At 35.1% G+C, this 13,401-nt stretch overlaps 1 protein-coding gene across 10 annotated transcripts in view; it reads left to right on the forward strand.

Annotated features, from left to right (window-relative positions):
• The window catches only part of Ip3k2 (Inositol 1,4,5-triphosphate kinase 2), a 45,219-nt gene that overhangs the window by 27,708 nt on the left and 4,110 nt on the right, over positions 1 to 13,401 (forward strand). For 4 of the 10 annotated variants that reach the window (XM_076312288.1, XM_076312287.1, XM_076312296.1 and 1 more), the window contains one exon: positions 13,039 to 13,119. In XM_076312288.1, coding sequence (XP_076168403.1) covers positions 13,039 to 13,119 — 81 coding nt within the window. Of the gene's footprint in view, positions 1 to 3,342; positions 4,066 to 7,314; positions 9,603 to 11,916; positions 12,837 to 13,038; positions 13,120 to 13,401 lie in introns of those variants that run through there. The other 6 variants (XM_076312292.1, XM_076312294.1, XM_076312290.1 and 3 more) reach the window with 6 other exon arrangements.

The following is a 13,401-nucleotide window of genomic DNA, read 5'->3' on the forward strand; positions in this document are numbered from 1 at the left end:
TGTTGTTTTTGGAATAGGATTTAGATGAAGTTAATCGACTGTCTCATTTTAAGCTAATTTATGTTTAAATTTAGCAATCGAAATATATCCTGATTAGTATAATGTTGAAAAAGTATTAGTCTATTGTGCAGATAAGAGTTACATTGGATAGATATTCACGTTTAAAGTAATATAATTAGGCCTATTCAAAAGATGTCAATTTAATATTTAAAATTAATTAAATATTTGATTTTACGGAAATAATTTAAAAAACAAAATTACCAGAACTTTGCAAGGATGTAACACTTGCTTCTCTTACGGCTCAAGTTGGTTCTTTTAGGAATTGTATGAAATTCACTTTTCAATGATTGTTTTTCGTTGCATACAACTAATAATATGCACGTTGCTACACGATCAAGACAATTGCGTTCCATAAGCAGGCGCGATATCTTTACATCCAACTTTGGTAACATTTTTAATTCAAACATTACCCTAAGAGTTATTCGCGTTTATATCGCCGGTCAGAAAATGGAAATTACCAGATCTATGAAGTTCTAAGGTTTTGAATAGATTTTTGATTTCTAAATATAATTTTTAATAGGTATGTAAGTCTGAACGCATTAGAATACTATGTCACGTGATGCGTCTCAGCAATGTGTCTATGGTATAATAATTTCATGCGCACCTGCCTTGCGCATCATATGCTTAGGAAGGGACCACTATTTCGCCGGTTGCTTTCGCGTGTCTCTGTAGTAAGTAGCAGCAAGTTTTTTCGAAGCCAGTATACGTTGGTATTTATGTTTGTGTACTCACCGAATGCGAGGCAAGAAATGAAGGCGAAAAATTGATTGCGAAACGATCGGATATTCTTCGCGAGGAGATATCGAGCTCGTCTCGTTACACCGAAGACAGAGAAAGTTTAAGAATACTTAACCCTGATAATGGACCGGCGCGCTCAATTTTACGAGTATCGTAAAATTTCCATAAACATCACCGACACGAGCGAATCGAGATCGCGGATCCAATTTCTGGCAGAAGTTGCGCAATAAACGAACCGCGACGGGACCTACTAACGTTCAAATTCATCGAGGGATTATCGTTCCACGCGTGAAATTGAATAATTAAACTCACGACTTTACAGTCATTTGCGGCCGCTTAATGCGTCCGTTGCGAAATGTGCCACGTGTGTGGGGAGTCGTTTTAAAATGCAACACGACCATGAATTTGTACGCGTGTTACGTGTAGCCGCGTCAGCGTGCGCTGTGCACGAGCGACGTCGTGAACGAGGATTGACATCAGGGACAAATTGTTCCGCCGTAACAGTGCCTCACGCGTGAGGATGCCTGGAACACTTCCATTAACTACGACAGCTCCAGGAGCTGGATACTTGGTTGCGGATTCTTTTTAAAATATCGAGGAATTTTGAAGAACCGCGAAGTCGCCTCTTACCATCTGGAAATCAATTGAAATTCTAGGGATATTCGTCGTTCTTCAGGTTTCTTACACATAAAGGTCTCTAGATGGAACGCTGACTTTTAAAAACATAAAACATTACTCAAATTGCGTACTTACTATTTTATAGTATTTGTAACGTTATTCATGTTATATAGAAGTTTGCAAGTATTAATGTTTATTAATGATCAGTGTTTTAATCTTTTGCGACCCAACTGTATCTCTCAAACGCAGTCAATGTTTAGCGTTGTAGTCCAATCGTACCTGGCAGGCACATCGATGTTAAACTCACGTTATCTATAGATTGCGTTATCTTTGGTAACCGAAACCTTTGCCATTGTGCAGAAGAATAAATTTGTTTATGTCCCTGTAGTCCTTGTATGTGTTTTGTGGACACAATACAATGAGATTATTCTCAACAATTTGTTATATTTTCTTCCTTAAAAAATTAAAAAAATTAATAATATAAAGGAATAAAACAAAAATTTCTTAGTGGTCTTAAGAACAATCTCGAACGTAGTTCATTTATTTCTCGCAACTTTTCAGGCTAATATAAAAGTATTACTCGCGAATAATTAAATACTTTCATAACTAGAAATGCAAATAATTATAAACATTGTAAAATTGTAAATAAATTAATCCTTATTAATTATGAAGTAAAATTATAAAGAGACTTGCTGACTAATATTATCGGTTATATGTTAGTTATTATGTACATAGTTACTTTATTGATAAGTTGTATACTATATAATTTATATCAATCGTAAATGTAGTATGTTACAGATGTCTGACATACTTGAAAAGTATGTTTTATTTTAATTCGTGAAATAATTGTAATATAATATTTTATAATCTTGAATTGCGCTTTTAAGTTGACAATCTTTCAAATAAAACAAGATGATGATAATTGTTACCTACGAGTCGTTCCTAAAGGAATACACTTCACTTAAAAAATAATTGTGATGGACGATATGGAGAGTACAAATATGGGGTCCATTAACAATTTACATAAAAAAGAAGCGTGGTACTTTAGAGTTTATCCGTTACGAATACAGATTTAATACTCTCAACATTAAGAAAATGTAATAAACCAAAAATAGATTTATAGACTTTTTAAATCAAGATACCTTTGTAGCAGGTTTACTCATGTTTTAGTCTGAAAAATGGACGATGTTTGGAATTTTGTATTAAAAGTGTGTGATATTTTAAATTGAAACTACAAAAGATAAACAACATTAACTGTGAATCGATTTTGCTCAAAATTGAATAAAATCTTAAGATAAAAGTATGAAAATTAAAAATAAAATTTCATTAAAGTCCATTCAGTCATTGAAACGCAACAGTATCGACAAACGTACATACGTATTATATATACATACGCATGTTTTAAAAAGTTTTTCATTTTCACTAATCAAACTGTGATCAAGGGGACTCAAAATGTGTATTTTCATAACAAAAATTTGTTTTGCAATTTTTCTCGATTACAATAGGTTCCTTATAGGTCGGTCGTAATGTAAAAATTTGTAATATAATTCTACTATAAAATGTCCACCTAAAGTATTCCTTTACCAAAGAGACCCGTGCGGAAGGCCAGATTCAAGAAATATCGATCTATTCTTAAGAATGCAGAGATCCAAGAATCAACGACCTTCGAACGTCCAGCGTCAAAACAACGGCGCGAAGAAACTGTTTGCAGAGAAATTCTAGTGTCCGTAGAGGCCAAGCGAGCTGTGTAAACAAAGACCGGAGGATCTCGGTGGAAAATGCCAAAGAAACAGTTCCGTTCGCTGGCGTGAGTTCTCGAAGCTCGTCGCGTTATTCGCTGGCTCGATCGCCCCAGTGTTTCATCCACTCCTGATAATTCCGCTAACGACGACCGCGAGTGTTGGTTAATTAACCGATGACGCATTTCGATCGTCGACGAGTCGGCTCCCGCCGCGTCTACGCGAGCACATCGACTCACTAAATTCGCAGTCGTCGCGTAGAAAAAATTGTTCGCGATCCCATCGAGTCAAGCTTTCTCGCTGCGTGAATACGAAACTTTTCCCGTACGCGCCGGGTTTAGGTTAGAGTCGATCGACGACATCGTTTCGGTGGTTACCGCGCGTCGCGTTGCGTGACGGTCTGTTCATGACGTTTTCATTCGAGGACAAGGAATCATGGAGAGAGGTTTACGGCTGTGCAAATCGAACGAACGGTCGTCAGTGACGACTCGTCACGCGTCACGGTGATCGAGCACAGGACTGTCTCGCGCAACGTCACGGATGTAATGAATGATATTACACACACTTAAATACTCGAGACAGATCGGTTAACACGTGTATCGAAGCGTGAATTTTTATACGAACTCCTTTGGCGTCACGCGATTACTTTGTGCTCAACTTTCATGGAACAAGTGTCAATTAGTCCATCTAGGATTTAATGTTTTTCGACACATTCGTGGGCTTCGCCCCGTACGCGTGAAAGCTATATGCGCCGTGGGAAAAGCGAATACTATTCCTGCGTCGCTTGTACCAATGTAAATACACGCAAATGCATCGACGCTTGTCCTTTCTGACATTGAACACGATCAGTGGTATTCATACTATCGTTTGGAACCTCTTGGAATAGCATTTGCTTACGGTGGAATAAAATGTAAGTCTTTGTTTTACATTTGGTATTTATTTACGTGCAATAAAGCACAATTCAAGATCATTTTTATATCGTCACTGTATACAAATTACGTCGACGTGGAAAATTTGTTTCATATGAAAAATTTTTCTTTTATATTGATCTTGTAAATATACAGGATAATATAATAAAATATTTGCGTATAATCTTCGTTGAGCATAAACTTTAAAGGAAAAGAAATTAAAGAAATAATTACAGTGATCACTAAAATATAGTGAAAAATTACAATACGATGCGGAACAAGAATAAATTAAAATTTATGATGATAAGGAAAATCCAAGAAGTTACGTAATTTATTAGAGTATGAAGAAACAAGTATGCCCAGTGAATCAGAATAAAACAACCAGGACATACTTTGTCTTTCGTGCTCCACTAAATTATGCAAATTTTTGAATTTCTTTTATTAACTTAATTCTCAATTAATTAAATTAACCGTAATAAAAATTCTTTTTCTCTAAACTGGAAATGCAAAAATTCTGTTTTTCTTAGATAGGCATCTGCAAAAATGTTTGAAAACTACTAGCTTAATTGTTGGAATAAAAAATGACGAAAGAAATTAATGTATAGCGGTTTATTCGCGACGTTTTCCCGATTGGACAATTAATTTTTTTTGTTCGTTAAGAAATATTTCCTTCTATAATTCAAATGTTAATTTTCATTCAACGAGTAACGGTTGAAAAGTTGTTCATTTATTATATGTCATTAGAGACTTTTATCTAGATTTTGCCCATTTGTATCCTCATCTTACTGTACACATGAAAAGTTTCAAGACGATATTTTCAAAGATAGAGGCAAAAAGTGCGTCGTCGATGCGATTCACGCTACGCACTTCCGCGTAAAACCAACAAACGTTATCGACGCACATTCCGTAAGAGGAAGTGTCTAGGATTGTTTGGCGGACACGAGTGATAAGAGTTCTTTGCAAAGCAATTTTGCCGCGTAATCCTCGGTCCAGTCGTGCATGCTCCACCTTTCAACTTATGTAAGAACGACCGATAGAGACGCGCGAGTACACCTGCGCGAAAATCGTGCCTCTGAGGCGTGAGCTGATCAACGAGAGATAGCGTGTCGACATACAACTCGAACATGGTTCAGTGATTCCCGCGTTCAAGTGATAATTTGTACCCCGGATTCAAGTGACAAAGTCATCCACTCCTGTTTGTTTCATAATTATTTTATTTTACTTCACTTTATTACATATTAAATTTTATTTTATTTTATTAAATTTATTCATTTTATTTCGTTTTATTTCATTTTATTTTGTTTTATTTCGTTTTATTTCATTTTATTCCGTTTTATTTCGTTCCTTATTTACACAGAGTTTGTAGTACTATACATGTAAAGTAAACATTTATTTTCTATGAGAAACGAGATACCAGAAAATGAAATGTGCAAATAGGTGAGGTGCAGTTGGATACTGTTTATAAACCTAACCTGAAAAAGATTCATACAAAAAATCGTAAAAACGTGAATATTAAAACAATAAAAGCATATAATAAATTAGTTGTAGTAAAAAAAGTAACAATAAAACGCTGACAAGGCGGTAACAATAGATGAGGTATACGTTAGAAGTTTCGTGTGTGTTATAACTGTTATAATTGACTGAATAGATTTTAATGAAATTTGATTTTTAAATTGTTATATGTTTATCTCAATATCTAATTAAATTTTGAGCAAAATCTATGCAATTATATTTGCATATGTATTATATTTTAATACTAACAAAGATAAGATAAGAGCTGTAATATTTCGGTTCTTGGCATATGATAGAAGTTTTGCTGTAGTCGATATTACTTTTTCCAAATATCCAAAATTAAATTTGAGAATTTTTCTATATAAATTGGGATACTATAGGTGACATGGAACATGTCATGTTCAAAGAATATTTATTCAAGACGATCGCCAAAATAATAAAAACTCGGACGAAATTGCTCTATTTAGACGAAAATAAAAAATAATATTTTTAAACATTAAAATTCTATTTAATATAAATATTTATGAATACATTTCGTAGCATAATTAAACAATTTCCAGTATTGGGTAAACAAATGAACAATATTTGAACTGCTGTAATTTTATGAAAAAAAATTGTGCACTAATTTTTAATAATGATATTTTCTAAAGAAAAAACTTTTGCCTTCAAACTCATTGTAAAACAAATGACAAAAACAATGTATTAAATCCTGGTAAGTCATTTAAATATGGAAAATTTTCGAAGAAAAGAACCAGCTTCACTTTCCCGTTTTGTATTCTACTATACGATTTTTTTCTCGTAAAGTTAAGGTAGTTTAAATATCGATAATTTTTCGGCTCAAAATTAGCAATCTTTTAATTTTATTACGAAGCTTATTTTATTGTGTTGGTAAGCTCATAAATGTTTCGCAAAGTGAAGGATACGGAGCGGATCAGCGGCTGACGAAATCAACGGGAACCGAACGAACGAAACTGTATATAGTATATAGCACGAACCACAAAGGGTCAACTGACGTGTAGGAAAATGTTATGACGTATACGTCTATGTTATGTTTTATTTTCGTATCTTGTATAGCGTGACGGTATTTACGAGTGTATGGAATTTATTTTATGTCAAATAATCCGGTACAATAATTCCAGTATCAAGAAACGTTTACACGTGTAAGAGATTTATGTAAACGAGCATCTAGCCGGCGGAGCACATTAACACCATCTTTCGGATGGTGCTTCGGAGATCGTTAAGCAGTCAACGAATGAGTCATCGGCAAGGCCCGATCTCTAGCGACACATCCGCGATTTCTTGTACTAATTAATGGAATTCGGAAATCCCAACTGTAGTAGAATTTTCATTATATTAACATTATACTGTATGAAGACATATAAAGTGTTTCTCTTTTTTGTCCCTGCATCTGAGAGAAAAAATTTGTAATCGTACAGGTTAATTGCTACGCCACGGCATTCATTGTGCGATTTTTCCATATTTGTTTACTTAAATTTCTCAAAATTGGTTGATCATCTATGTTTAAAATTACAGTAACACCGATTCAAGATATAGATCTATTACTCTGCCAAATTTTATTGCAATCAGTGAGGGTCACTTCTGAAGTTCCTCTTGTTACAAATTGTCCGCTCTTTCGTTCCAGTGTCGCGCTGACCGCATCGTGTCAATTGGAATGCAATTGATCGTGTTGATTGCTAGCAAACGAACGAGAAGCTGTTAGTTGTTGAGAAGATTCCGTAGCAATCGAAGTGATTCAAACCGTCGAACGCATCGCTTGAGAGAACCGAATTAATTGAAGTGAATGTGAAAGGGGTTATGGGCGCTAAGAAATTGAAAAATATAAGTTTATAATGAAGTAAGAATGACTGAAAAGTAGAGCAAATATACGGAAATTAAGATAGTAGAAATCAAAGTTACTTGGAAGCGAAGGTGCAGATAATAAGAACTCGACTGAAAAACAAAGAAAGGAAAACACAAAGAGATCTGAAAAACTGAAGTGCCTAAGTAACTGGAGTAAAGGGTGCTAATTCAAAGGTGCTAGTTAGAAACTGTTGTAAAAAATGAGATAAAAAACCAAGAACAAAAACCTGAAAACACCAAACGTTCTCTCTAGTTAGGACAGAGGACACTGTTAAAAGAAAAGGGCATAAGAATACCAGAAGTATCAAAGCCACATGGAGACTAAAGTTAAGAAGTTAATGTTGAAATAAAACTGGCAGGGGGGTGATCAACCTGAGAACAAGGGATCAAATAAACTAGAGTTTTAAGAAATTAAATAAGATTCAAAGACGCACATTTTTTTTATGGAATAATACATTTTTTTATTTACCTTTTAATAGACTTGTGAGATAAATGCAGTGACCTACGATTAAAAGTCGTCTAAAGTCATTAAAGAGTAGTTACGAAATAAAATATATTATCCCAAAAGGCGAACGTAAAAGTTTAAGAATTTACATTTCTACATTCCTAGTGTTAATTTGAGTCTTCGAAATAGTGACCGTGAACGGCGATACATTCCATGGTCGTCAATACCGGATCTACGCGCTAGGGTAAACCTAGATAATAGCCTAAAAACACCAAACAGAATGAAGAACTTCGCTAAATCATACAAGAAATATATTGTTCTTTATTATACGCCAGTTTTTCTCCTATTCGTCATCATTAATTTTAAGATCTTTTTTTTTTTACTTAATATTTTCCATCTAGGATCGTGCATTCCTCTTTATACTTTTATTCGCTGGATTCAACATTAATGTTATATCTCATTCCCGAGGAGGATCAAGATAAATTACTCGAAACGTTTGGAAGGATATTACTGTTCAATAATAACCTTGCTAAATGACCGATCAAAATAACCCATGTCAGCACGCTCGAAATCGTCGAAGGAATATTCGTGTTAAGAAGGGCGTTAGAATCCACACCTGAAATCGGCCTGCAATTTTGCGTAACACGAATCCGATCAGTGTGCGCGCGCGCGCGCGCTTGCAACGACGAGTAAAAAGTGGCACACAGTTCGCTTTCCAAGCTCGAAGAGGGCACGAAGAAGAGGCTCGACGTGGGTGGACGCGACCAGTCGATCCGCACGTCTCGATTCGGTCGCGCGTCGAGATTATAATAATAACGAACGTCGTAACGTGCACCCAACAAGCGCCGGCGAATCAACAAGTGTCTTGCTTTCCTCGCCCCGGTCGAGACCGTGTTATTATTTCTTCAATAACCATGATTACGCTCGTCCGACGTCGGAGGACCGAGGTCGGTCGCAGAAGAAAGTGTCTTCTTGAAACTTTCGATGATAGCGGTTGTCACGCGATAATAAATCGCACGTAATCGTTCGATCCCGGTACGAGGTCGCGAGATCGTTTTACAGTTACGAGAAGCGACCACGAATCGAACGAGTCGTTGTTATGTGCATGGAATATATATTCAGAACTAGTGTTACGCGAAGTATAGACAGATACACGCGGTATACGACTCGACCGCAAAGTCGCGCATTAAAAACGACAATGCGTAATCGAAGCGTGAAAGTCAGTGACGAATTTCGAAAATTTCCATCGACGTAAGAAAGTGGGACACGGCGTGGTCGTCAGTTTGCTCGCATACCGTTCATCTACGCGGTGAAGTTGCATGTTTGTAATAATGCGTCGGAAGTCACGGAAGCTAGCTACGGTCGATTCGGCGAGAGAACACATTGGATTCCCACGCGTGTTTACGTGAATGTTAGGCATCGCTGGAAAAAGAAACGTATTCGATGATGCGCGACAATAAGTGATATTTGAAAGTGAGTACGTCAAGGTGCAACGAAATCGCGATAAACAACTCTGACGTACCGATTGCAGTGTTGCTAATAACCGGTTGGAGATTCTAAGAATGTTGGGTTACAATTCTACACCGTGATTACTGTTTATAAAGTGCTTGAAGTTACAGCGTTCGATCGTAAGAGAACTTGATTTAAAAAATATTAACACATCACTGTTTGTCCGTTTCGAGCAGTGTTTTTCACCGTCAGTGGCTGGACCATCTGTGCCAGGTAGGACGTTACTTGGTCCAAAATTTCAACCACTATTAGGTGCAGCGAAAGAGTTTCTTTACGCGTGAAAATTGTGTATTTTTAAATGACGAATTCAATTACGTGAGCAGATTTTAAAAACATTTGTTTACATTTTATTGAATTGTACATATTAATCATTTTTAGTGAAGTTCGATCAATGGTTCATAAAAAAAATTAACCGAAATGTGATACACTTTAAGGTTAGAAATCTATAATCGGTTATTAATGACAAAGAATATTTCAAATTGTTCAGTCTAGTGTTGAAATCCGTTAATCGGCCCGTCTAAATCGATCTACAAAAAACAATGAAATATAATTTAAATAATTCTAACGGTTTTTTCGGTTGCTTCTAAATCGAATTATTTTTTTTTAAACTTCCGTCAATTATATCTATCTGTGTTTTACCGATCAACTGCCTTACTCAGGTTTATTAAGGCATTTTAACGCTTAAATAAACAATGTGTAATAAAAGATATATTAATTTTTAATATATGTTAAGACTACATGGTTTTGTCTTTGCCAACTCTATCTTTACATTAAACAGAGAATAGATTCAGGTTAATGCTGGGACCAATTCAATGGCATACGTTATTACTGGTATATATGACTTTCCACGTATTGCATTATTGGTAACAATAGGATGTTCTCGTTCACATCTTGTGTAGTATCGATACAGTTTGTACATCGAGTATCATTGGTACTTGGATAAAACGACGATATAGTTCGTCTCTTACCAGAGTCGTAGAATATTTGAATAACTTTAAATAAATTTTTATTTACATCAATGATTCTCAAATTTTACTTTCCCACAGGTGCTATCAATAAGATTTTTAACGGAACTCGGACAAGAGAATTAAATTAAATATTTTTTCATAAATTTTCAAAATGTATTTGTTCTAAAAATTTAAGTTTGTGTTAAATGGTCTCGTGTTTTTTAATTTATACTTTTTATACATTGTCTACTAATGCATAAAAACATATGAAAATATTAGCGCCCTCGCGTGAATTTTCTTAGGATTGTTTAAGATTGAAATAAATTAATTCTTTTAACTAAGCAATCTATAAAAGTTCTATTTGCTTGACTTTCTAAAAAATTCTCTCATTACAAATGAAAAATACAATAAAATTTGCTATCTTTTGTCTCTTTTAACAGAAGCAAAATTGTTAGATATACAAGGAAGAGATTTTAAAGAAATTCTGTATGATTTTTAGTGGAAAATAACATGGTGTACACGCGGATAAAAAAGTTACTAAGAAAGTTGACAAATCACTCGTAAATATTGTTATCTGCCTTACACGTGTAAGATTAGTATCATTTATCGTTTAAAGATTTATCACAAATTTTTTAAAATTACTTGTTCCAAGTTTTTAATAATCGTTATCTAATATAATATTGATTTAAAATACTTTCAATACTTTCGAATTTTTTATTCGTTTTTTTTTTACGGATATGTGCAATATGTTATTTTCCGTAGAAAAAAAACCATACAACATTTATTTCAAATCTTTCTTATATAATCAATAATTTTAAAGAAAGTACTAGTGGAATGCAAGTTTTGAGGGTAGCTTCACTCTTTAAACTTGAATTACTGCAGCCAAACAGAATACAGTATTTCTAATGCGAAATTTCATCAAAATTCGGAGAGAGAAAGGGGAAGTATAAAGTTGAGATTCGAATAAAGTGCATTGTATTCTTTTGGCAACCTTTCTTATATTGTGTTTACGAATTAAAAAAAATATAATTTAGTTCCTTACTTTAATCTGGAATATTCTTGAGATTTTTGTTGTTGAAACAATATCTTTGTTGATAATTCAATCTTGTGATTTTTTTTATTATGATTTTTTACTTAAAAAATTGTAGCAGTTCACGGTACCGTTACTTATTATTGTTCACTGCAAACTGTACACGTGTCAGTACACTGTACAGTTTTCATTTTATAGAACACGTGGTAACTTAAAAAAAGAAAAATTTTTCACGACAAGATTATTTTTCTTGTTTAGTTAAGTATTTCAATTCGTTGACTATCCACCCTAGGTTTTAAGATTTATACATTCGTTACTTATAAAAATGTCAAGAAGTGTTTCGAATAAATCTGATAGAGAATTCAATTCTGCGAGAAAAAGTTGAATGAACTTTTTCTCTATTTCCTCGAATAAATAAAAAATTAAATAAGATATTATTTATTGCATATTTAAATTACATTTTTTTAAATCGAAATGTATTGTATTCTCTGTCAATTGAATACAATATATAGATAGTTAATTTTGAAAGAAAAAATAATTTGGGTTAAAGCACAGCCGTAAAAGTGAGACTGGTCATTCTTGGATTCGTGAACTCACGCTGACGTGACAGCGGACGATTAAGTGTTAGCTTAAACAGTCGCGCTTAACAAGCTTAACTGTTGTGGACCAATTTGAGGAACAACCACAGTGATATGTAGAAGCTACTTAAAAGAACTGATCACAGTTTATTGGAAGGATTGACCGCCCACATTTGATAATCGTCGAGTTCGTTCAGCATCGAAGATGCAGAAAACTTACGGAAGAATAATGATACCAAAGATAGTGGTCTGCTCGAAGTCGACGCTGGACGACTGCGCGGACACGGACGAATGCGAGAGGAAACCCACTGGACAGAGGAAAATATTCAGATCCAGGAGCAGGAGGCACTCCTCCAGACGATTCTCGACGAGCATTATCGATCGTCGATCAAACTCTTCCTCTCGCAGCCCTTCGCCATCCTACTTCAGGTCTCAGTCGCAGGATCAAAATCGAAAAATTCAAACGCAATCGAACGACGAGAACGACGACCGTGATCGAAGTACTGAGGTTGAAAAAGAGAAGAAAAATGATTTGACGAAGTCAAAAACCAAAACGGAGTCTAAAAATGACGAACTCGAAGTCGACAAGCTGCAAAATGAATGTAAGAGCAAGAACGAAAGCAATCCGAAAGCGGTGAGCAATGTGGAATCTTCAGGGGTCGATAACAATGATCCCTGTAAAAATAGATACCCGAGGTGTGACAAGTGTGTCAGAGGGCAGAGTAATAAAGAGGAGACCTGCCTAAACAACTGTTCGGGATACCAGCAATATCTGCGACTACTCCAAGTACCCCAGACCAACCTGGAGTGGGGAGAAGGTAGCGGTGACGATCTGAGCTCCGAGTGGGATTCCGATCACACGGATCGATCTAACGAGCGAATCGTCGCGAAGGTAACCAAGGATTCCCCTACGAAACAGCCCTTCCAAGATCTTTTTATGAATAAAATTAGTCCTTTAATTTTACCCATAATTGTATTTTGGCAATGACAAAAATAGCTTCCTTTAGGATCCGAAGGAATTTTCGTATAAATTTTGGAAACATGGCAGATTTATTGGAATTCGATAGTAAAGTCTTCTTTCTGTTCTGTTTCAGTCGTCAGGATGGAGGAAGCTGAGAAATATTGTCCACTGGACGCCGTTTTTTCAGACGTATAAGAAACAGAGATATCCATGGGTGAGTTATTTATTTTCATCCTTGAAGATCATTGCTTTTCATACGGTCCTAGTTTTCAAACAGGTCGAACAAGTTATTAGTTTTTTTTGTTATTTTTTTTCGAGATGATTTTAAACCGGCTGTATGTCGTTGACATCGTTGTTGGACACAATTGTATCCGGTTAACGAATAACGAACTTTTTATTCATAAAAAGTCAAGTATTATTTAAATAATGATCAACTCTGATTTTCATAGTAATTTATTGATAGGATGTGGGAAGATACATTGGACTGTAGAAGATC

The sequence above is a fragment of the Ptiloglossa arizonensis genome, chromosome 5 (genome assembly GCF_051014685.1).
Source record: "Ptiloglossa arizonensis isolate GNS036 chromosome 5, iyPtiAriz1_principal, whole genome shotgun sequence".
Lineage (NCBI taxonomy): Eukaryota > Metazoa > Arthropoda > Insecta > Hymenoptera > Colletidae > Ptiloglossa > Ptiloglossa arizonensis.